This window comes from Pituophis catenifer, unplaced genomic scaffold (assembly GCF_029215685.1).
Source record: "Pituophis catenifer annectens isolate HBS135680 unplaced genomic scaffold, rPitCat1.0.hap2 SCAF_3, whole genome shotgun sequence".
Classification (NCBI taxonomy): Eukaryota; Metazoa; Chordata; class Lepidosauria; order Squamata; family Colubridae; genus Pituophis; species Pituophis catenifer.
Window position 1 is genome coordinate 176,261,021 of NW_027256883.1, and position 26,757 is coordinate 176,287,777.

Here is a 26,757-nt window from a genome sequence, read left to right on the forward strand (position 1 = left end):
CCAGCTGGCAGGACTTCAAGGACAAAGAAAAAAGGCAAATCACATAAAATCAAATTAATTTAATAAGGAACTGAGAATATAGTATTGTCAAAACACAAGGCTATGTCCCTCAGACAGAAGTGCAATAGAGAACACTAATCACAATAGAGGCTGATATCCTCCCAGACGTTCATATGAACCTTTTGATAGCCCCTTGCCTTCCAGGTTATGGAGGGAGACTGGTAAATACATTAGCTTGTAGTCCAGCTTCATATGTTGCAGATTTCCAAATGTCTACCTTCTGTTATTTGTGAAAACATAAATCTGTGAAAATCCATACAAGCACCAAATTATAGAATTAGTATAAAAGAGCAAGAAGTATAGAATTAAGTCATATAAACTGTCAGCCCTATACCCAAATCATTACAAAAAGGATTCAAATGATTTCTCTTGACTTCCCAAGCATACAAAATTATGGTATAGACACGCTGCCCAAGGAAAGACCTACAGTCCACTGCTGTGGAATACCCTGGGTGGCCTTTTCTGTGCAGAAGAATGGAGGCTGAAGTTAGCCAACTATCATTAAATTTGTACTCTTCCATCTATCGAGACGCCATGCTTGCTTCCATGCAATCCGTGGAAAAGGTGCATCCTTCAGACAGCACAGTCACAACTTTTGCCAACACACACTCTACAAGAGCGGGCAACCTTTGCGCCTTTTGTTCTTTCTGACTTGCAGGGCAGCCCGGGTAGCCATTTCAAACACTTCCCGCACTCCGTCCTTTGTCTTGGCGGAGCATTCAAGGTAGCCAAAAGCATTGATTCTGTTCGCCATGTCTCTGCCATCTTCTGGCTTCACAGGCTCCTTCGTAAAAATGATGACAAGCAAAACAGTTTGATTATTATTTAGCACTGCCTGATATAATAATAGAAAAATCCAAGGTAATCCCAGTACTTATTTTTTGGAGTATAAAACACAGCTTTTCCCCCCACAAAAGACGGTGAAAATTTGGGTGCGTTTTATACTCTGAATGTAGCCCCACCAGGCTTCTCAAACAGAGGTTTCAGAGGCTGAAAAAAGCATCAGAAATGAAGCTTCAGAAAAGAAGCCCCCAAACAGAGCTTCAGAGGCGTTTTTTCTGAAGTTCTGTTTCAGAGGCTTTCAGAGGCAAGAAAAGAAAGTTTTTTCTGAAACAGAATTTCAGAAGTTTCAAAGGCAGGAAAAAAAGCAAAAAAAAAAAAAAAAAAAAGCAAGGCACAGAGCTCCCAACCAAGGAACTTGTTGCTAAAATTCACCTCTGGGAATAGCTGATTGGGGGTATTCCAGTAGGCAGAGCCACCTGCCAATCAGCTTTTTTCTTATTTTCCTCCCCAAAAACTAAGGTGCGTCTTATATTCTGAAAAATATGGTACTTCCTCTTAATTGTTTGTTTTGCTTAGCCTCAGACAATATAGCAGAAAGCATTTCTGATGACCACAGCAAGTTGTCAAAAACTTTTGGCAAGCTGTAATCTATTTATTTCAATTTAATATGACTGTCCATATTGCTTTTATAAAAATAAAAGCAAGGAAACTAGCCACTGAACAGTAGCAGAAGTAAAAATTGATTCATCAGTCACAATTAACATAACCAATGTATAGATAGGCTCAGCCCCACTTTCTGACTTCCAGACCCAATGATAAAACCAAGCCTTTAAGACATTACAAAAAGCCAACAGAGTTGGAGCCAATAGGATCTCTAGAGGGATGATGTTCTAAAGGGTGGGCACAATAACAGAAAGGGTCCCATTCTAAACCCTGCCAGGTGTCCCTCCTTTGTAGATGCAACCTGAAGCATACACATTACATAACTTAATAATTTATATTTTCAGAGTATCATTGTGCACCTTGCTTGTATGACAGAAGAAGCGTAAACTCAAGACAGCCCTGAGACATCTGCTGATTTAAACGGGTATAGGGCTGTGCAACTTTGGGATTAATGCCATCATTCTGACAAAGGCCCAATATGTAACACTGATGTGTAGGAAACACTGGCATAAATCCTTAGTGCAGGACTAAATTGGGTTCTTACCTGCCGCAGGCTATTGGGGTGAAGGGAACACTCATCAAATAAAAAAGTACACTTGACATTAATGTCTTTGTGACGCTGTGGGGAGGATTTGGGCATATATAGAAGACAAATTTCCTTTGATTCCCTTTCTAAAGACATTGCTGAAAAATAACCAGATCATCATGAGCCAAGTCCAAGCCGCTTTGGAAATATAAACTGCGTTAATAGCATGTTTTGCACCCAGAGTAGAATAGGAATCGTAGTTGCCAGTGCTTCCAGAATAATTTCTCATCCATGCTTGTTGGGAGAAAATGCTAGAGTTGAAAAAAGGTAAATAGACTACTGGAAAAGCTTGTGGATTTATTAATTTATATCCTATTTTTTCATGCTAATTGGGTTGTTATGATCAAAAGCAACCAATTAAAGCAAACTATAAAATGTAATTCAGAGATGTACAAATAATAAAGAAATATTTCTTAATTCAATTTTCAAGCTCTTTTTAAAAAAAGATTCAGCTTCTTGCCCAAGTGTCCTGAGAAAGCAAACCAGAACTAAATTAAAAACTTCACTGGGGTGGTTAAAGAGGAGCATCAATTTGTACTCAAATTTCATTCTTCAAAGGAAGCTCAACTGTTTAGAATTGGAAATGCAAAATCAACAGCTTCTTTAATCAGCCATAATCCCAAATGAGGGTGGAATTGATGAGGTAACATTAATTTGGTCACCTGTTTCATCTTTGCCAACTCCCTGCGTGTGTGTTCATCATTCCGCAAATCCTTCTTGTTTCCTACAAGGATGATGGGCACATTTGGGCAAAAATGTTTCACTTCAGGTGTCCATTTTTCTGGTATGTTCTCTGGAAGAAGCAAAGAGATGGGAGAACCCACTCACTGAGCAAATCCCCAGTAGAACAGATTCATAAGTGTAATCCCCACATCAATATAAGGGAAAAGATCCATTTTGGTGAGACTGAATACAATAAGAGTCTTGTTTCCAGAATCTTGGCTGGTAAACAAGTGTCAGTCTGCTTCATCCACCTCACCCCACTACAGATGTAAGGGAACTTTGTACTCTTTAGACCAGTAAAAGACAGGGGAAGAAGTGACTGAGAAGTGTGTTGGAAGTTTCCCATCTAAACCCCAGAACCACAGTCAGAAATTGTAGTAGCATAGAGAGATGAAGTACATAGAGCTACAGAAAATCTTAAAATGTCACAAAGGCTTTCTGTGCAGAAAAAAAGTACATATCCCTTCATCCTTGAATTTTCCCTCTCTGCAATACTGCCAACATTCATTTCCCCTCATCTTTCTCCTGAAGGCAACTGTTGAGTCCTTTCTGTCCTTATATACTGAAAAACTATTAATGGTGTCATAGTGAAAACATATCCAAGTAACTATCCAAAATGGCTAATCTTGAATGGAGGAAGCTATTCATTCTCCATCCAGCAAAATAGATTCGATCCCTAAAGGATTCCTTTGTCTAGTACAGACTTTGAAGAGACGTCCTGAACCTCTGCCAGTCTGCATTCTCTTAGGCAGTATCCATGTGTGTAGGCTATTACAGCAGTCTTAAAATTTGCCCCTAAAATTCAGCTTTTTGTCATGTTAAGGTATTCTTGTGAGACTCACAAAGATTGAAAAACAATTAGAGTTAAGATTTTGTTTGTGATTTCTGTGATAAGAAATATTATAAAAGTAACCAAATATGTCTGAGAAAAATATGATATGATTTCAGAACAGAATAGTTGACGTGTTTTTTCTAAAGTGATGAACTCATTCACCTGAAAAAGCAGGCCTATTCCACAAGCAGCAACCAGTGATGGGAAATGAATTGATGGATCACCTGACTGACCTATGTGCCAACAAGTTGTCTTGATGTCCACCCTTAGTGATCACATAGATCTTCTCCATGAAGATCTGTCTCTAACCTGGTCTTTCTGAATGCACTCATTGCCATTAAATCTCAGTCTATCCACCTTGCTGGTTGCTCATCCTTTTTCCTTCCCAGTATTAGAACTTTTTCCAAAGAGTTAGGTTTTGCACAATGTGTCTAAAGTAGGATAATTAGAGCCTGGTTGTTTGCAAAAACTCTGTTGATATGTTCAGTGATGTATTTGTCCAATATTGGTTGCCCCACAGTCTTTTTTTCAACCCCAAAGTCAAAAGCATTAATACTCTTCCCATCCAAATTTCAGAAGAGATTATTGAACTTCATACGCTTAGCAAGAACTCTGCAAAGCTTCATCACTTCCAATAGAAGTTTATCATAACTTTTTAGCACTTTCCAAAGCAATACATGTTTACAATCTTTCCTTATTTACCTTTACAACTCAGTGACATCAATTACATACTACACACAATACTATTTCCAGGACACCATTTTGGCTTTGAAGAATACTCGGACATTTGAAAAACATTACAGAATAGAATAGAATAGAATAGAATAGAATAGAATAGAATAGAATAGAATAGAATAGAATAGAATAGAATAGAAACGAAACAGAAACAGAAACAGAAACAGAAACAGAAACAGAAACAGAAACAGAAACAGAAACAGAAACAGAAAGGCAGGAGAACCTATACTATTTCATATAATGTTGTTGACTGTGACACTAAGTACAATATTGTTGACTATGCAGTAAGGCTGTCCAGCAGAGAATGGTTTGCCTCCTGCTTTATTGATCAAAGCAGCAGTTTCAGATCGCATGGTAACTACTTCAGATAGGGGAAGACATACAATATGTTGACCATTCCTGACCTATAACTGTTAAACTGTTATTTTATAGCCTTACCTAAACTATCTGGACTATCAATGGAGAAGCACATGAGGATAACATCTGTATCAGGATAAGAGAGAGGCCTCAGCCTGTCATAATCCTCTTGCCCAGCTGTATCCCAGAGGGCCAGCTCCACCTATAAATGGGGGAAAAAATCCAGTCCCTTAATCAACATAATTGTGACTCTGTGGTTAAATACAGATACCGAAGAGGGAAAAAATCTGACTGTTTTGCTTTCCTCATTTATTACTTTGCCCCTTGGCAATTTTAAGCAGCCTGGCAAAATATCTACCAGTATTAAGCAATTAAATATATTAAACCCTGTACTTAACCATGGCCATTATGCAGAACCGTTTTTCTTCATCATTCTCAAGGGCATTCAACACCAAGTTCATAAACACCATCAAAAATAAATACAAGAACTTCTCTTCAGGGCAGTCAATGGAATGTTATAAGAAGCACCAGAAGAGTTTTATTGAAGTTTCCACTTTTCAGAAATTCAAAGTTTTTATACTAATTTGATGTGAGCAAATGTGATATATGAAATCGTCTGAAAGATGGCAACTGGACTCATAACTATACCAGAAGTACAGGACAGTTATGTACATTTTAAATGTTTATATATTTATCTATAATATAAGGGTGAGGGGGGTTGACTCTTTACATAAAAGGGGAGTGTTGTGTAGAGACGGAAGATCAAACCCCTCCTAATTTACTTCTTTGAACTCTAGTCCTTAAAACAAATACATATTCATCAAATTGGCCTTCATCAGCTGGTGAATTATGAAACTAGGCAAACATTGCTCAAAGCTACTCAGCAAAATAAACAGCATGAGGGCATGGATCTGGGGCAAATGTACAGTTACTTAGTCTATCTTATCTGTTTAATTTTATTTCAAATGAATCCTGGAATTTATCTTTGAATCAAATTTATATACAACTCATCTCATTATCTAAACGACATTGAGCAGTTTACAATTAGGTTAGCAAATTCCCCCGAAAGTCTTTGTTGGTGTCAGAGGTTGGTGGTAAAGGAGCCTGAGGCACATATGCAACTAGAGAGAACACAGTACTATTCATGATGTTAAAATCCCATGGACATAAAGGTCATAAAGAAGTTGATCGATATTTAACTAGAAAGAAGGAATGTAGGTTTCTTTGATGCAGAATTATCATTTCAGCGTAATTATTGCGTAGGAGTTATACATGTAATTTAATCTACAAATATAGAGCCTAATGTTTGAAAAACAGCTTCCACCACATCGTTTTAAACATTTTAGTCCTGATTATTGGTGGTTGACCAACCAGACATTGACATTTCTAAGGGGAATCAGTATCAGATACTACTGGATGCACAGGGGGGAAAAACCCTATGACAATATTAACTAGTGTGGGGGTCAGCAACCCGTGGCTCTGGAGCCGCATGTGGCTCTTTCATCCCTCTGCTGCGGCTCCCTGTCGTTCAAAATATGCGTCACAACCGCCAATGTGCGACACACGTTGGCATGCGATTTATTGAGCTTTTTGACCCTGGTAGGCCAACCATGGATAAATCCAAGAAAAGTTAAGTTTCAGAAGAAAACAGAACGTTTAATTCAACTACATATGTTAGTTTTGTGGCTGCTCAGGAAATAGTCAGGCACAGGAAGGGTTTTGTGGCTCCCGGTGTTTTCTTTGGGAAATGGGTCCAAACGCTTTTTGAGTGTTTAAGATTTCCAACCCCTGAACTAGTGGCATTAAGAGAGGAAAACAGATATTACTTAGAACAGCGTTCTCAACCTGGGGGTCGCGACCCCTTTGGGGGTCGAACGGCCATTTCACAGGGGTTGCCAAAGCCCTCTCTCGCCCCCCCCCCCATGTCTTCACTCACCCTCACCCTCTGCCTCTGTTGGATCGCCGGTCGCTGTTCGCTTACCCCACCCACACCCAATCTATTGCTGAGTCCCAGCTGATGGCTAGAGGGAAACAAACCGTTTAAATTCTTGCCGCGGGGCTTCAAAGGGTCGCCCTACAGCTGATCAGTGTTAAAAGAAAACAAATGAGAAGACCGGTGCCTGCAAAAATAGAAAAAAACAGCCCCTTTCAGCTTCAGCATAGGTTAATTACTACTCAGAAGGCTGAAAAAGTTATTTTTGACTGGTCCTCGCACTTTTGACCAGTCCTCGAACTTACAACTGTCCTCACATTTTACGTTTTTGTCCTATCTTGTCACCATGGTGAAGAGAAGCAATTGTGAAATGAGTGACACGGTTGTTAAGAATGCTACAATGGGCATGTTGACCAGTCATAAGTGCGAAGACCGGTCAAAAGTGCGAAGACCTGTCCGAAATCACTTTTTTCAGCCCTCTGGGTAGTCCTTTTGTGCACATGGACTACTCAGAGGGCTGAAAAAGTTATTTTGACTGGTCCTCGCACTTTTGACCAGTCCTCGAATTTACAACTGTCCTCACATTTTACGTTTTTTGCCCTATTTTATCATCATGGTGAAGAGAAGCAGTTGTGAAATGAGTGACATAGTTGTTAAGAATGCTGCACGGGCATAAATGTGAGGATGGTCATAAGTGTGAGGACCAGTCAAAAGTGCAAGGATCTGTCAGAAATGACTTTTTTCAGCCCTCTGAGTAGTCCCTATACACATAGCCATGGCCATCCGGTCACATGACCAGCTAGCCACGCCCACCCAGTCACATGACCTCCAAGCCACGCCCACAGAACCGATAGTAAAAAATTTAGAACCCACCCCTGGTTGGGGGTCACCACAACATGAGGAACTATATTAATGGGTCGCGGCATTAGGAAGGTTGAGAACCACTGACTTAGAAGCTGTTTCTACTACAGTATTAAAGATGACGAGTTACCTGTTTCCCATCTACTTCAATATCAGCAATGTAGTTTTCAAAGACTGTTGGTACATAGACTTCTGGGAATTGGTCCTTGCTAAAAACAATCAGTAGGCATGTCTTCCCACAGGCACCATCTCCCACAATCACCAGCTTCTTCCTGATGGCTGCCATGGCTGTAGAGACAAAAAGAAAGCTAGGTCTGAGGTTTAGTTCATTAGGATATTGGAATATTACAACAAATAAGTGTAATACTACAACATACTCCTCCTCCATGTGAACAAAATATATTCTGGACCAGATAGGACAAGCCTGAATAAAGAAGTGTAAATTCTTTCTTTGGAATGACTTATGGAGCAAGAATGTAATCAGAAATTGAATATTTAAAACAAAGGAATGGAAGCTATATACTTCTAGTGTTTGGTTTTATATCTATACACTGATTGGAAGATTCAAAATATTACACACGCTACTCAGTAATGTACTAAAATAATACAATGTTTCCTTGCCAATATATCCTGCTGTGAGAATTCTTGGGCCTTGGTATCTCTCGAAAGAAATCAGCAATGTGCTATAGGGTGTGCATAGTGTACAACATGGTGTCCTGAGGGACCCAACATTGCAGCTAGGGAATCTGCTAGAAAATCTTGTCTACCTCTTGCCATATGCTACCATCTGCTTCATTGGCAGGACAAAAGATTCATCAAATATTCTATTTACCCTATTCAACGGTGGTACCAACTTGATTAAGATGCCACCACCTTGGATAATGAGGGAACCTAAGACAAGTTTTCCCTAAATTGATGCCATTAAGAACGATGAGAGGTATGCTCAACTGAAGAGTAACAGTTTGGTAATTCTGAAAATAAAGACACAGCAATAATAGCAACAGAAGAGAGAGAGAGAGAGAGAGAGAGAGAGAAACAAAAAAGATGTTCACCCACTATTTCATTTCTAACTATTTCAGAAATTCCAAAGTAATATTTATGGTATATTTTTAAAAGACAATATGAAATACAATATGTTAATTTACTATGTGTTACATTCTTCTTGGAATCTATCTAGTCACAAATATATATTCTCGCAACTATCAGAAGTTATTGGGAATCCTCTGTAAAAAAAAAATTATTAGAAATTCAGTTGTATGTCTTACAGTGATGAAAATTTGGCTGAGAATTAGGATAAATCTAGGAGATTTGTTTTAAAAATATCCTAAACATATTAACATATCTCAGTGCTTTAGCCTGATAATGATTTCTGTAAACCTTCTTGCTTAGTTTCCTTCTCATGGACAACTTGAAGAACGTAACTGGGCTCCATTTTGAAACAGATGTTATGAATCAGCTACAAAACCACAGAAGCCTTACAACATCCAAGCTTTACACTGCTTTCACTCCAGCAGTTTATTTTAGCAACTTTGAAGTGAACCTGGAATACAGTGATGCAAGACGATCATGAATAAGCATTTGTACTTGAGAAAAAATCCAGAGAAATAAAAACTGGAATATAATCTTTTAGGGACTTTACTCTAAACCATCATTTTTTCTGTATTCCACATGCCAGGAGACATATTTTTTTCCAGAATAAAAATTTAAGGCAGACTTTTAATACACTTAAAAGGTTTTATTTTAGACCTAAGGTAAAATAACTATCTACAATTAAAAAAAAAAAATCCCATCCCCATGTTCTGGTGCTGCTGTACAAATCAGTCATCCAAAAATAATTATGGTTCTTGTTATGCAGCAGCATGGGCCACTTGCAAGACATATTTTTAAAACCATTTTCCAAGGGCCATGATGGGAATAGCCTGCAACATAAGAGTGTCACCCAGTGAGATCCTTAAATAGTCCATTTTGCCTGTTAAATTTCATTTCCTGCTCCCCTCCACAAAATATAGGCTGGACATTTTAGTTCTGCCCACTTCAGGAACCACATTTGGCCTGTGGATGATCTACCCCTCCTTATATGCAACTGAATCTTCTGGTACAATGTGATTTTTGGGCAGAGATTAAAAAAAAGAGAATGTGGGTGTGGGTGCCTGCACAGTCAGAAGTTCAACAATTTTTAAAAAGAAGATTCTTATATTTTTTTCAATAAAGCACAAATCAAAGAACATATAACATTAATAAGGACTGCTGTGGTGTAGTGGCTAATTTGCTGTATTAGGAGCAGAAGGATCCAGATTATAGATCCAGTTATAAATTTCAGTTGGGCATGAAAGCCAGCTGGATGTCTTTGGACCAGCTCTCAATTCTAGTCTGGGAAGTTGGAAAACATCTATATACCAGACTGCACTGGACTAACCTGATAGATTATGGTCCATACCCTTCAATGAAGACGCTTCATCCACACTTGATTGATTTGGATTGATAATATTAGTCACTTTTATTAAAGATTTACATATTTCATTTGGCTGTGATTTTTCTATCACTTCTTATATGAAGATTATGATCACCAAAGACCTAAGGTAGCTCGACTATGAAAGCAGAATGGCTTTTTAGAAAAATTAATCTCACCCTAGTCTTTAGAATGTTTTGGATACTCTAAGCTTTATAATTTAGCATCCTCTCCAGATTTCCATGCTATTTCTCCTTCAACCCTTTCAAAATAGTAAGTGCCTTTTCCCTTAAATCTTAAGAGCAATGTATTTGTCTCACAATTCCTAGTTTTTCCTTGCTATCCCCCTACCAATAAATTCATAAATTAGCGTTGGATAATCCAGTGAAAATTGTGATGCCAATAGGTACCAGAACTCTGGAGAAGTGACTCCCTATTTAGGGATAGAGAAAAGAAATATGGTGTAAGGTGACAGTTATCAGCTGTCCCTATTCCTGAAGAGGTATGGTGGTAAGGTATTAGCAATAAGGAATTATGGCAGGGAGAATGCTGAGCCACATAAATGTAATCATGCATGAAAACATGAACCAGATTCAGACAGACCATGGTACACACCAAATCCACATGTAGGATGGGAGAGAAGGAAGCCTTCCCTTTGGTTGCTGAACAATTTATTCTTTGCACATGCACTCATCCACTGCTGGTGCGCCCTGGTTCCGAATGGGCCACAGCCCAGAGTTGGGGAGCCCTGCTGTAAAGCACTATGGAGTGGTATATAAGTCTAATTGCTATTGCTATACTATTATCTTGTAAACTGTAAGGACTTGCTTGGAGAACATGAGTAGGGGAGCTTGAAGAGAAGCTTGGTGTTCTACCAAGCTTTTCTTCAGTATCTGATTGGCTGCTGTGGAAAAAGAATGTGAAGAGATAGCCTTGGGGATAATTTAGCAAGGCCTTTCTTCTGTTTCAACAGATATTCAACCTATTTGTGGTTTGCTCCATCTTGTAACTGAATATCCATTATTAGTAATACAAACAGCACTGTATCTGGAAATAACACCAATTAACAGCACATCTTCAGCTTTCCTAGTTTCATATATACACTGTTCATTCACTCTGAAAATCCATCTTTTAAGGGCCACTGGATAGCCTTCCTGTCCCTCAACAGTTGATCTCTAGGTAGATGAAAGTAAGGCTACTATATAGCCTTAATTAAAGCAATCAGTTCCCCTTAAGTGAATCCCAAAAGTAAGTATTAAGATGAATCATATACAGGAAATCCTCAACTTACAGCCATTTGTTTAGCAACTGTTTGAAGTTACGATGTCTCATAGTAAATGAGATGATGTCTCACTATTGACCTCACTGCTTAATGATGAATTTTCCAGTTCCTATTGTAGTCATAAATAGAGGACTACCTTTTCTACTGAAATTAGACCTAGAAACAATTGTCATAAACTGGGATATTCCAAATTATGCAAATGTGCTCATTTATATTTTGCTCTCAAGGTATCACCTAATTTTGCTCTTAGAAGGGAATAGTTTTACAATCAGCTGTGGTTAGAACATTTGAGGGGATCATTTTTAAAAGACTTAAAAAAAAATATCTGAAGCATTATAAATAGCTGCTGTGCACAGGTATCTAGACATTTCTATCAATTTTCATTTTTTGGCTGTCTTCACAACTTCACTCAGCATTAGAGGTTTTAAGAAAATTTTACTCATATATCTCAATATCATAGAAACATGCTTTTGCTACAGTTATGCAGAACAGCCTTTAACTTTCTGCGTCTATCAATTTACAGCTAGGCTTTGTAAGGTATGAGAATGATGAAAAACTACCTTGAAAAAATTACTTATGGTGCGTACCTGTATAATAGTACTGGTAATCATGTCCATTCAAACATTTTATTAAGGTAGGTGAAAAATAGATATAGGATCATTTTTAAAGCCTGTCTAAGATATTACCACCAGCCTACGTCATGTAATCTCATGCTTTAATTGCAGCACTATGTTGAACCTTGAAACTGTTAAACAGAAGAGAGAACTACTCCCAATGGATAGATTCCAAAAAAGCAAAATACTATATATCCATATTGAGAAGCCACCAGTTCTCAGGGACAATGGCAACGGGGCTTCAGCTCCCTTAAGTCAGTCCTGTCTGGCTTGGCCATGCTGGCTAGACTAATTAGAAATGAAATTGATCATATTTTAAGGATTCTGGGCTAGGAAGCCCTGCCTTTATGACATAATTCAGTTCATAGTTAACATCTGAAGATCTGCCCACAGCTTTATTAAAGGAAGCTCCATCTGTTTTAATCTGGTATGAAATAGTGATTTCAGATTTTTGTTTCCCTGCCATTCTGAACTCCAAATAGATTTGTGTCATGACTTGGTATTTGGAAACTGTTCCTAGTTATTTATTTTTTAAAGAATATCCTTGCATTATTTCTCTTTCCTAAACATGCATTTAATACCTCAGGAGTAATGTTGTAGTGCTGGATAGATAAGTTAATCGCTTTAAGAAAAGAATGAAGTTGGTATTTTATGAATGCAGATCCTAGGGTAATGTAGGAGCATTTGACCTTTGAAAGTCAGTCTGAAAATCAAGATGGAAGAAAAAAGGGATTGTGGGTTGAATGTTAAATTCCCCAATTATTTGACTCTCAAGGCACACCAACTGACCTATGTAGTTCAGACATTTAGCCTTCTGTGTGCTCTACCTACTGTGTCTGTCTGTCTGTCTGTCCGTCCATCCATCCATCCATCCATCCATCCATCCATCCATCCATCCATCCATCCACACACACCCTTATTTATCAAATTTTTACACAGCTCATCTCCCTAAATGGTTTATAAATAATATACCAGTTTATTTTCTATTTTCCAATAGAACAGTTTTATTCAATTACGTTTGTATCACTGATCCATTAAAAATGATGTGGGCAACAGAAGAGGAGATTTAATTTTTATCTGGTTTCCTCCCAGATTTAAATTATACACACACATTTTTTTCTCCTCTCCCTGTTAGCCAATGAAAAAGTTTTGAAGAGGGTGGGTTGTAAGTCTTCACATCATGATTACTTGGGCATTTAATTTAACAGGATTTTTGGTGAATAACTTGCCCCTTTTTCCTCGTTAAAATTTCAGAAAAAACTAACCATTATAACTATTGGGAGAGAAACTGTTGCTCTCCCTCACTAATTCCTATAGCTGATATTTACATGTTGTATAATGCATACATGTTGTACAAGGTGGCCACAGCCACCCCAACTCTGCAAAGGGGGAAAACATTGCGATACGTCACATGATGGCAACGTGATGCCACGAGTTTGACACCCATGTTGTACAACAAAGGTAGGCAATCTTTTTGTAGCCAGCAACAGGTTCTAATAGCTTATGGCAGACTAAGAGCTGCAATAGTGGGAGGAGATGGGAACCTTTTATGAACCTGATTTACTTAATTTAAGTATTTTTAGCCAACACATTATCCAAAGGATCTTAATATAGGAGATTAAAAGTCATAAAAAGATAATACCAAAAAACCAAGTCAAATAAATACTAACCTCAAATTTATTTTGAAGGCTATGTGTGTTTTAGGTCTTAAGCTACACTTCTCATTTGTTCTTTCAGCTGAAAATTGTTAGATGTTATGTCACTGAGTTCTGGCTGCCATGGTTAGGGAAGCTTCGAGATCACAAAAAAGGGTAATCAAATTAATTATTAGATGACATTAATTACATTCTCACAATAATCAAATTTCTAATATACCCCAAACAGCCATGTTTTTTTCATTTATAATAAACGGTAATATTCTCAGTCCAGAGCCTCTCTTAATTCAAAGGTTTGTAAGCAATCATTCAATAACTTAGAGGAGCACAATTCCTCTGAGGCATTCATGCAGAATAGTTAATAGCTACTTACTGACTTTATTGAATTAGTAAACTGAACCAACCAATGTTCACAAAAAAGAGGCAAACTGAGTCATCCAGAACTTTTCTATACATGCATGGATTAGGGAGTGACAAGGTAATATTAAATCTTCGGGTGGGGGAAGCTTTACAAAACTTCCAAGGCAGTCTCAGAACCAAAATATGTTGAAGGAAGAAATGAAACAGGTGTTTTGATGACATACTAGAAATACCATAATTGAAATATATTCTGCTCTGCCCCATCACTGACATTAAACTATATGATTTGGTGACTACAATGACCAGCTGCCACATCTATCTTTTCTAGGGGCAGTACAATCTTGATCAAGACCACTAATCACTGGGAATGAAATGTTATCTTCTATCCATTAGTTCTCTTTATATTCTGCACTCCTCTAATATGACATTTAAGAAAGAGGAGGAGAAAAATCACAAATAGGATTATGCATAAAGCACAAGATGAAAAACATAATTTTTGAAGCAGCACCCAGATCCAGAAATGGAGACATGCCTGCTCAGAGACTGGAAGTAAAGATGACAAGATGACATGTAATTGTCTGATTTACAAAGATGACATCTTTGCAAATCAGACCCATCCAAAAGCCTCTTTCTTTCTTTTTTAGATTCAGTAAATAGATGGTGGAGTTGAACCCAACCCTGTGACCTAGTCTATGACACAGAATCAAAACAAAACTCTGTAGGACCAAATTTAGAAAAAATCACAAAAACACATTTTCTGTTTTCAGTGAGATTTGTACTAATCTCTACCATTAACAAATCTGCTAAAATGTTGTATGAATGTTCCTGTATTAAAGTTTGAGGGATTTTAGAAAACTAATTCTTGTATAATAGCAATAAAATCTTTAATGACTACAAATTTGATAATTCATATAAAGGTGACCAAAAGGATGAAAGGGAGGCTTACTACAGAGAAGTTGAACTCTCTGCTTAAGTATTATTTCCTTCTGATTTAGGCTGAATCATTCAACTTGGGCAACAGAGACTTATCTTTTGTATACTCTGGAATAGTTCTGCCATTTTGCAATTAACTGTGCTTTACTTGTTTTGTCGCTTACTTTGCTAAAATCACAACATTACCCGGATCAGATGTCACTAGAGATCAATACACATGTAACTGGAAACAGAAACTTCAAGCAAAGATGTTATAGTGCGGGGATTTTCAATTTTTTTCAGTCTGCAGAACATGTTCATTTAAAAACAAAATATGTAAGAAATCCAGGTGACACTGAGAAAAACCCTGTCAAATCACAGAAGAATAAATATTAAACTTGGCTCTATCAAAAAATAATTTGGGATTAACTAGGACCTGTCTCTTATATTTTTAATCATATTCCATGTTACCATTCAGTTAAGCACTCAAGATAGTTAACATTTAAAAACCAAATAAAAAATCTGCAATCTGCCCTTTGGACATGTGGGAGGTACCATTACCCTCCTTGAAACTGGTATGTCATAAAGGGTGTTGATGAGAACTCCCAAGTTGATCTGGTCCCATCAGATTAAAAATGTGTCATTCAATATCAATATTTGATTGGAGATCAGGGTCAGCATCAGGGATTGCTCTTACAGCATTATGTCATCGCAAATCCTCCAAAGGGGCCTGTTTAGACTTTGCCTCTTGAGAAAAGAGAACACAGTTCCAGTTCATGTTATGCCTATTCTGCTGCTTTTTTTTTTTTTTTTACTATGTTGACTTCTCAGCCCTGAACAAAATAGAGTTCCCTGCCTCTTTCAGTGCTGCAGTTGGTTCTTTTGCAAATTGTGTCCTTTTTGCAAGCAGAAAAAAATGGCATCTACTGACCTCATTTATATGACTAGGTGAAGTTGCTGTGCCTCCCCAAAATATATACTTGTGTCTGAAAATTTTCAGTTTGTTTGGGGGACAGGGTTCAAATTGAATAAGACAGGAATAACTCTACTACCCTAGAGATGCTATAGGATTTACTGTATCACAATCAGGCTTCAACTAACTGTAAAGGAAAATAATATATACCCAAGTGCACTTTGTAAACACTAGCATTCTTCAGCATGTAACTGGGAGAAGACCAATCATGACAGGGGTAAATAGACAGGAAGCAGCAGTAGACCAAAATTTGAACCCATGACAATAGTTTCATGCTACTGTGATGGATCAAAGTAGCCCTGAAACATTGCACATATCCAAGATGAAGATTGAGATAAGCATCAAAATTGGCCAAGGCAGCCATGCCAGATTGTAAAGAATAAGAAACAATATATAGGCAAAATGATGAGGACACAACTCAAGATACCTCCTGAATTTCCCTGTACTGGTCAAGCCAGCCTGCTATCTTTAAATGAGGCAAGAGATATGGTACATTTGGCTTTTGCACACGGAAAAGGGTGACAGGATCCTGCTTTCTCTGTATTTGCCTCATTGTACTGACCAGAACGGCAGGCTGTTAAATGTCATAAGAAAACAAAGGACAACTCTGTGAGATGACTTAAACATCTCTTTTAGATGTTTAGCTTTCAGAGCTAAGTGAATAACAGCCAAGTCATAAAAATGTTGGCATATAAGCTTTTTACTCCACAGATTTTATACTCTGTTATTTCAACCTTAGCAACTTTAAGATCTGTGGATTGCTGGCTGGGGAATTCTGGGAGTTGAAGTCCACACATCTTATAGTTGCTAAGGTTGAGAAATATTGTTGGATCATTTTCTTTTTCAGGGATAGTATTTATTTCTTTCGGCAAAACAAAATGTTACAAATTGCTTTCACATAAGTAGATCTGAATGTCAGAACTGCAGTTCTGCAATGAACTTATTTAAGGGAAAATGTTTCAATTTTGAAGAAATCTTTGAATTGAACACTAAATTTTGTCAAAGTATTTTAATGTCAATGAAATCTGAGTTTTTAACTCAGACTGTGATTATACAGTTGTTACCAGTGGTAAGCACATCTTGTTGAACCAGGTAGAAGAAAGATTAGGAAATAATACTCTGTAAGGTGTGACAAAAACAGTGGTTTTGGAGGACTGATATTTTTATATATACTTCAGTTTTAAGGATGTTATTAAAGCCCATAAAATTCAAATAAGCAACAATTGAATCATGATCACCACAACAAAAGCACTTGTATTGTTATTTCTAACCACATTTGATTCCATTTAAAGATATATAAACATCAAATTAACATATATATTTAAGCCCTAAAAGTGATTTGGACTTCCTACTTAAGAGTCCTGGTGGTGCAGGGGTTAGAATGTAGTATTGCAGGCAAACTCTGCCCACAGCCTGGAGTTTGATCCTGATAGGGCTCAAGGTTGATTCTGCCTTCCATCCTCCCGAGATCGGTAAAATGAAGATCCAGATTGTTGGGGCCAATATGGAAATAATGCTTCGTCATTGTAAACCACCCAGAGCATTGTAAAGTCCTATGACATGTGTTATATAACTCTAAATGTTATTACTAGTGCTAATAGATTTTTTTTAAAAAAAGCAAGACAAATATTGAAGCTTTCTCTAACAAGCACATTTTACCTAATGTTAAAATGCCATTCTTAAACTATTGAAATACTTGTCACTGTCTCATGTGGAACTTGGAAACATGGAAACCTCCCAATGCCATGTGTCTGTTAAAAGCGGGATAAAAGCTTAATAGAAAATATTCTTCCACCAACAGCCTATTTAATAGCATTTCTTAAAAAAAAAAACCTTTACCCTAGTTTGTAAGGCTGCCTTTTTTATCTATTAACCAATAGATATGCTGACGTTTGCCAATAGAAAAAAAACATCTGCCAGTCACAAATATCTTAATGAACCAGTATAACAAAGTAAATGCCCTTTTTAAAAAAAACAAAAATGCTTGATCACAATTTAGGGGGCCTGGCCTGCACTGAAAAGACTTGGCAACTTGATTCCAGGCCCAGAGAGAAAGAGAAAATGCAGTCATGGTTTTGGAATGCTTCCTTGTTCCTAAGTGATTAGCACAGCCTCCTCCTCCCCACCCCTCCTCCTCCTCCTCCTCCCCCCCAGGATTGCCACTACATGAAATTGACCTAAATAAGCACAAACAATTTCTTTACAGAAATGTCTCAAGAAGTCACTATCCCTAGCAGTGGATAGTGCTATGAATAGATTTTCAATAATCCCTTTTTAAGGAATAGCTGGAAAGAGTAACTATCTTGCCACACGAAGTACTTCTGTCAGAGATCCACATTCTTCTTACTCCGAGGCAGCATATTTTTGCAACACCTCCCCAAAGATTTATCACATCCCCATTCTTGTCCAAAGCAGGAGAAACCAGAGATTAAAAGATGAAAAGAACAATTTCAACATGTTATTAGAAGTGGATATAAACTAAAGTCGTCTCTGAATATTTCCCACCCAGGTTGAGTTTACAAAGGAGGAGGAGTAAGCATGCTACTCTGCCCTCATACTATTCTTACCTACTTTTATGGAACAAAATCCATGGAGGGCCTTCCAAAAATTTAAAGCCTAGGCCAGTGATGGCTAACCTTTTTGCCATCGTGTGCCAAAAGCGGGGGAAGCGTGGTGGGGTCACACGCACGTGTGCCCACATCCATAATTCTATGCGCCCTCCCCCATGCTCCCCCCGTTTTTGGCACATGATGGCACAGTGGGCCCGTTTTTTGCTCTCCCCAGGCTCCAGAGCCTTTCTAGGAGCCTGGGGAGGGCAAAAACGGCCTTCCCCCCCCCAAGAAGCCCTCTGGAGGCCAGAAACAGTGTGTTTCCTGACTTCTGGTGGGCCCAGAAGGCCCCAAAATCAGCTGGCTGGCGCACGCATGCATGCCGGAGCTGAGCTCGCGTGCCCATCGATATGGCTCCACATGCCACCTGTGGCACCCGTGCCATAGGTTCGCCATCATGGGCCTAGGCTTTCAAATCGTCATGGACAGAAGAGGATGTCCATTGTACAGTCATCCTCAGTGAGCAGAGGCCAATCATGTGCAGCTACCATGCATATCCTTCTTTCTGCTTCCTTAGAAATAGACCCTACCTTTATCTAAATTAGTGACATGGAGGATGGTCCTTAGAATATTGTTTAGTCGCTAAATTGTGTTCAACTCTTCGCGATCCCATAGCATGCCAGCTTCTCTCCACTCCGTTCTCCACTATCTTCCAGAATTTGCTCAAACTCATGCACAGTGTCATTGACACTATGTCAATGACAACCATCTCATCCTCTGACAACCTCTTCTCCAACATCTTTCCAATGAGTCCTCTCTTCTCATTTGGTGACCAAAGTATTTGTACTTCAGCCTTGGAATATAACTGAAAGGCAATATATATAATTTTAAAAACAACTAGGCTTCAGCTGACTGCAGGTACCAATTAGACAATGAAGGAAATGCCTTCAAGCATGTTGCTCACAGATACCTGTATCTCCTGCCTCTTTGGATAGGAATAGCTTTTCAGAGGTCAAGGAGAGACATCTCTTAGCAAAGCCTGAGGTATAATACCAAGCAGTAGTTCGTTCTAACTAAACTATTCTTTAAATAAATTGCAGTGGTAGGACATACATACGATAAAAAGTCCTAAACCATGATATACAAACAATGGCCTGGATAGCTCTGCAGACTAAAGCACTGTAATTTAACACCAGCTGTCTGCAATTAAAGTAAGTTCGAATCTCACCAGGCTCAAGGTTGACTCAGCCTTCCATCCTTTCTAAGGTAGGTAAATTGAGGACCCAGTTTGTGGGGACAATAAGCTGACTTTGTATAAAATATACAAAAGTATGAAGGCTATTGCTTAACGCACTGTAAGCCGCCCTGAGTGTCCGGAGAAGGGCGGCATATAAATCAAATTAAAAAAAAATGGCAAGATTATACAAGATATTCACCCAAAACCAAGTAAGCTTCATTACGGCTTAATCTGCAACAACTGTAGTCTGCCAACCATCACCTTTGAGAGAATCAAATTAAAGCCCTTAAGGTCCTGGGTGTGCCAGTGTGCCTGTGTGCCTTCAAGTCAGTGTTGACTCCTGGTGACACCCTGAACTTCTCTCACAGTATTCTTGGCAAGGTTTGGTTTGCCACTGCTTGCTTCCTTAGGATGAGACTGACTGGCCCAAGGTCACCCAGCTTGTGTCAAAGGTGGAACTAAAAATCACAGCCTCCCAGTTTTTAATCTGATGTCTTTACTACTACACCAGTCTTTAGCAGCTTGTTTCTCTCAGAAGTCACATATAAGAGGTGATACGAGTCAGTACTTTGTAACTTACCAGCTCCTCTCCCCAAAAAACAACAAACAGCCTACCAACCGGTTCAGTTCCCACCCCTCTCCCACATCCCATCTTGTTCCAAACTTCATCTGGAAGCCAGAAGGAAATGTAAGAAAGATATGAGTATTTTCTGAATTGAATTAAATATGCCAAATGTTCTCCCAACAGACTTGTACATTGTAGTGTAGTTTGTATAAAACATCTAAGGCTAAGAGGTATTAAAAAAAATAGCAGTATTTTGGGAAAGATGCAATTAGATTCACTCCATTTTATCATCTTTAAATGCAAAAGGGTCCCACCACTTCCTTTTTTTGGGGGGGGGGGGCCTTCATGTCATGTTTTGACTCTTGGCAGCTGCCTGGACAAGTTTCTTAACAAGGTTTTTCAGAAGTGGTTTGCCATTGCCTTTTTCCTAGGATGGAGTGTGTGCGCGCAATTGGCTCAAGGTCACATAGCTGATTTCATGTCAAAGGTGGGATTAAGAATTCCAGTGTGTTAGCCTCTACTCCAAACTATATTTGTTACCCACCCAGAAAAAACACAACTTCTTTTTTATTGCTCCTGCCATCTCTTCATCCTGAATCAGGGAACTAACTAACAAACATCTCCCAACATTAGCTCTATACTGTACACAATTTTCTTTTACAACCTCCAATCTCACTTGATGCCTACCCCCAAGAGCTATGCATTATACCTGAAATAACCAGACTTTAGGAAACCCCGGTTCTATACATTGTTCCAAAAGCAGAAACGGAGGAGTACAGAGTTCTTGCTCTTTGTCCAGTTATCACACGGTTAAATACTTGGTAGGGTACGCCACCACTTTAAACGCAGTCCATCCTTAGTCACCCGGGCGGGGGTCTCTTTCTCTCTCTCTCTCTGCCAGGTCTTTAAGGCAGACTCTTCGATCTCCTCGCGTGGGCGAGAACGCAGCCCAGCAAAAGCTAACGCAATAATAGTGGTTCGATTCCGCGCGAATTTCGGCAAGTTTTGCTGCAATCCAGAGCAGCTACATAAGAGGAGTTTGAAAGTCATCGGGAGGCTTCTGACACCGTCCCCTATTCCTGAGAAACCACCCCACGATGGCCCTGCCCAATCTCTCGGGTGCGCCCAGGCAATCCTCGGCGCAACGCCACCTCCTCCTCCTCCATCTCCTTCCTAGCCAACAAGCCAAGTTACTCGAGGGGCGCTCCTAGCTGCTCCAGCCCTTAGCCGCATCTACCGGGCTCTACTCTTTCCCAGGGCGGGCACCTACCTTACCACGAAGTCTGGCTCCGGCAGCTCCGGGTCCTCGCCTCTTCGGTTCGGGGAAGAGAAGCACAGAAGTAGACTGACTTCTTGGGATTGTCAGAGCCGCTCCGGCCGCCTCCTGCCCCGCCTGGGAGGAGGAGCTAGGCTCGGGTCAGGCTCGGGGACGAAAGGGGCGTGGGACGTGTCGCCGGACTCGGCTTGTGTCATGCTTCTCCAAGGCAGCGACGTATCCCAGGCGGGGAACTCCTTGGGCTGAGCATAGGCTGAGTGGCGTTTCCAGGCACCTCTGAATAATACCCGCACGCCGACAAAAGCCGCTGGAAGCTTTCCCTCTTAAGTACTTACTTCCAACTTGTTCCCATAGGATAGGAGAGTGGCCGTGCCGCGGTTACCCGCGAAGTTTGATGACGACAAAAACGTCCCCGAACTTTTCTTACAAGTGTTTTTAATCTATCTATACAGGTAGTCCTCGATTTACAACCAAGTTGAGCCCCAAATTACTGTGGTTAAGCGAGACATTTGTTTATTTTTTTTTTCAGACAAATGGCTGTCCAATTTATTGTATTTTTTTTAGCAAAATAACCATTTTTTTTATTTCTTAATATTTTTTTATATTTTTTTAATTACTAACGTTGCAAACAACATATACAATATTTCACCCGAGACATTTGTTTAGTGAGTTTTGCCCCATTTTACGACCTTTCTGGCCACAGCTGTTCAGTGAATCACTGCAGTTGATAAGTTAGTAACCTGGTTGTTAAGTGAATCTGGCTTTCCCGTTGACTTTGTTTGGCAGAAGGTCGCAAACGGAGATCACATGATCTCGGGAAACAGCAACGGTCATAAATGTGAACCAGTTGCCAAGCATCTGAATTTTGATCACATGATCATCAGGATGCTGTGGTCATAATTGAAAAATGGTCATAAGTCACTTTTTTTAGTGCCGTTGAAACTTTGAATGGTCACTAAATGAACTGTTGTAAATTGAGGATTACTTGTATATTATGAACATTCTGATTCCTGTAGTCCATGGGTGTCAAATTTACCGTGTCATGTTGCTGTCATATGTTTTGCGACGTTTTCCCCCTTTGTGGAGCTGGGGTGGGCGTGGCCTGCCCATGACGCATCCAGCCCATGGGCCGCCATTTTGACAGCCCTGCTGTAGTCCTTAACTCTAAAAGGGTACAGCACAGGGCAAAACATCTTGAACAAGTTACCTCAAGTGGGCTAATTTAAGAGAACGTGTCCAAAATTTGGGAGCGTTGATTCCCGTGCCACTGAAATTTGCAAATTTTGTAAAACATTTTATGACATAAATATTAAAGCAGTTTATGACATAAAATTAAGTGTCATAAAGCTTTCCTGTGCTAATCTTTGACTGCTATACAGTTCAACATGGGATGTTTTCCAGGCAGATACCTCTCTGAAGGTATCAACTTTTTCAATGAAGGCATTACAAGCTCTGTCACTTTTGAAGGCACTGAGGAATCATGGAAGGAAATATCACTGAAACAATAACCCAATGGTGACAGGTGGCCTAGTAATAAGCTCTGCTTGACAAAGCTGTAGTCTATTAACCACATTTTCTGGATTGGTATAATACACTGAACCACTAACTTCATTAATATAATACAGCAGCAAATAAGTAGTTAGCTGGTTTGTGATTCATTAGCCTATATTAATCACTTTTCTTCCTTATTAATTTTTCCTGTACAGAAAAAGTACAGTACTCCTAACTTGTACAGGCTGGAAGAATGTTATGCAGCAATTGTAAAATAGTTTTATAGTGATCCCCGGCTGTTGGAAGAAATGTCTATCAGAGTTCAGTTCCAAGTGGGAATAAAGACACTGGAAACATGGAGACTGCTTGGAAGGATGGTTTTAATGGTGAACACATTAAAGGACCACATGGGTTTTAAGTCCTGGGTAGCTGACCACATGGAAGATATATATACTGCTCAGAAAAATAAAGGGAACACAAAACTACTGTATGTAACGAACAAAGTATTTAATAAGGCTAGTTCATTCATTCAGATCTCGGATGTCTTCTGCTTGTGTTCCCTTTATTTTTTTGAGCAGTGTATATATATACTGTGTGTATATGTATATATCCTGTCTTGGGCCCAGCCTTAGAGCTTCCTGTTCCTGTGCAATGGCAGGTATCCCATTGGTTGCTGTAGGGGCAAATTGCTGCAGTGCAAATCCTAAGAGTTTGTCTGAGATAAGTCTGGTTGAACTGTGGGCTGATGTAATGTTCCTAGATGATTTCACAATGCAGTGAGCGCTGCTGTTAAATGGGTAGAGGGCTAATCCTATCATGTCCTGGGCCATGTCTTAATCCCATCACCCTGGAGCTGGGGCAGGGGGCGGGCAAGGAGCAGCAGGCAGCTGCTTTGTCTTTAAAAACATGTTTCTCCTTTTCTCATCCAGGGAAATACAATATTCTGCCTTTTTAATATTTCCTAGAATATTCCATTTTTCTAGGAGAGGGGTGGGTGCTAACTTTCTACATGGCTCTGAAGAGGGAGTAGCAGAATTTCATATAAACTGGAGAACTTTCTCATCAAAGCTGAAGTGCCAGAGAATTCACAGAATTAATCTTGGGAAGCCTGTACAGGCCAAAAGCAATGCAACCAAGTACCACTGCTGCCCTCTATTGGCCATTCCCAATTTCCAGAGTCCCCCCCACCCCAAGCTATAAATAACAAGATTGTTCTTGTGAACTAAGAGTATTCATCTTTTTAAATGGAATTTCTAGATAAAAAATTGAAATTCAGTAAAAGCAGAGGAGGAGATATAAATATTTAAGATAGTGAGCATGAATTTCTTATAATCTTAATATTATTAATTAATATTAATTAATAATTAATTAATTAATATTAATTAATTAATATTATTAGCAGTAACCGTAACTGCTAGTAGGCTGAGGCTTAAGATTAAGATATTTTACATCTTCGTATAATTGGGATTCACTGAAGTTGTGACTCACTTTCAAGGCACATAGTGAAAAGAGACACTTTTCAGGCAACTCACAACAAACCCATGATTGTTCATTCAAGGAGTAGTCACCCAACTCTCATTGTATTTGTTCAGTGCAGTCTTGTAAACATTGTGAAATATTTTGCTTTTTAAATCAGGTTTTCACTTAACTTTTATTTTCATTGTAAAGTGGTCCTTACAGTATTCCTAATTCTAATCATAATAATATAATAACGGGGTTTTTTTTAACGTGACATACAAACTATCATTATGTGTTCGAAAGAATAGTTAGGGAGGTTTAAATTGTTGAGGAGGAGGGCTACAACTTTTGAAGGTATATTCACCCAGTGTAATTTGAGACCCACACTGAACTAAAAACTAAAATCACATTTTATCTAGTATGTGGTATGAACATGGTCCATCTGGTCAGTTTATGTTCCAGACTGCTATGGCAGCCCACAAATCGGGTAAACAGAGTACAGATTAACGACAAATTACCAGATCATGTGAAACTGAGCCACTGAGTGCCAAATCTGAGCTGGAATTTAACTTTTTATTCACTTGCAGGTGATAAACGCTTCTCTTGCATTTGCTTGAATGCATGTAAATTCTCCTTTGCAATAGACTCAGTACTCTGTGGATCAGTGGTGAAATCCCAATTTTTTTACTACCGGTTCTGTGGGCCTGGCTTGGTGGGCATGGGCATGGCTTGGTGGGCATGGCAGGGGTAGGATACTGCAAAATCACAATTCCCTTTCCACTCCTGGGGGAAGGATATTGCAAAATCTCCATTCCCACCCCACTCTGGGACCAGCCAGAGGTGGTATTTGCCGGTTTTCCAAACTACTCAAAATTTCCACTACCAGTTCTCCAGAACCCATCAGAACCTGCTGGATTTCACTCCTGCTGTGGATACAGCCAGCAAGCACAGCTTTGACTTCCCAGTGTGAATTCTGACATGGTCTTAGAATTAACACTTGAAGTCACTTATCAGTGTGGGTATATTTGGATGTAGCCTTCACTATGCCATAACTATGACTCAGTCAAAGTATTTAAGAGGAATCTAGATGATCTAATCTTCTGATTATGTCCCTGTGGTTCCCAAGAGGTGCATTCACTTTATTTCATCTTTCACAAGTGACATGATACACATCAATCACCATAAAGTCACAGCAGGTCAAAAGAAAAAGAGAAATCAATACTGAAGTGCTTTCGAGTAAGATTATTTCTTGACTAGTTTTTACTTTATGCCAATGAATACCCACAGTCTTTCAGTCTTATCTTTTAATCTATCATCAGACATTAAAACCTCACATTGTTAACAAATAAATCAAAGCTTTCAAGTTCAGTCTTTACATAATGGAGAAGTGTCAATGTTTCCTTAGAAGACCCAAATAACTCTGTGGACTTTATTCCCTAGCAAAAATGGAAGAAATTATGGCCTAAATGAAATATTTAGAACATAGAATATAAATAAGTGGAAATATTTTCTTTAATGCCTATAATTTATTTTTTTTAAGAAATAAGATAAAGGCTAAGGAAAAGAGAGGGAGAGAAAAAAACACTAATTTCTGGAGAGATAGCCATGTTGTTGTTGTTGTTGTTGTTGTTGTTGTTGTTGTTATTATTATTATTATTATTATTATTATTATTATTATTATTATTTTGCAGTAAATGGAAAAAGGAATTTTCTAAAGGTGCACAAGTTTGTCATTGCATATACCTGTCATGAATTAGAGGTGATCTATGAACATTTTTAATAAATATGATAGTCTTCAATCTCCCCTTTGTTATGTCTTATCACTCAATTGCCCACAACTGTATAGTAAATTGCAGATTGTGAGTTGCTAGGTCCCTTGAACTGAAATAGTTACCAGGTTATAAACTGTAGCTACCATTGCCAGACAGTTTTAAATCAGTACAGAATATGTTTTATTCATTAAGCCAAGAACTCGGGGCTCTGGGCTGTAGAGGTAGAGCTTTCCTGCAGAAATTTTTGAATCTTTCATAAAAGGGCACAATTGTCTAAAAATAAAATCTCTTCTATAATGTTAACTTCTATAGATGTAGTTGCCCTTAAATACCTATTTGCAATCCCCTAACCTGCAGAAGATTTCTCTATATTGTTATTTAAGGCTCAGTTGTTGACTTAGATCACCAGATGTTCCACCACTTTGTGGAGGAAGCAATACAAGATAAGATTTTCTTCAACAATATTTTCTATAGTAGAAATCAGTTGTGCCATTCAGAGGAGGTACTCCTATAAAATTAGCAAATTTTGTTAAACGATGTACAGTATTTAATATGATGCAGAAAAATCCCCACATAAGTGATACTTTTAAAATGAGTGCTTACGTAGTATTCAGCCTGAAATCCAAATTTC

The 26,757-nt window shown here is 38.8% G+C and overlaps 1 protein-coding gene across 3 annotated transcripts; it reads right to left on the minus strand.

Annotated features, from left to right (window-relative positions):
• Positions 1–44: 44 nt before the first annotated feature.
• Positions 45–21,510, minus strand: RHOC (ras homolog family member C). Of its 3 annotated transcripts, none has more exons than XM_070941573.1 (5): positions 21,405–21,510; positions 7,664–7,821; positions 4,821–4,941; positions 2,755–2,885; positions 45–844 (listed from the first exon to the last, which is right to left on the minus strand). In XM_070941573.1, exons 2-5 carry the CDS (start codon positions 7,817–7,819, stop codon positions 671–673), a joined length of 582 nt encoding a protein of 193 aa, XP_070797674.1. In that variant the 5' UTR covers positions 7,820–7,821; positions 21,405–21,510; the 3' UTR covers positions 45–670. The 3 variants fall into 3 exon arrangements, with proteins under 3 accessions (XP_070797674.1, XP_070797673.1, XP_070797675.1); XM_070941572.1 differs by having other exon boundaries at positions 21,400–21,510; XM_070941574.1 differs by lacking the exon at positions 21,405–21,510 and adding an exon at positions 13,549–13,641.
• Positions 21,511–26,757: the final 5,247 nt, after the last annotated feature.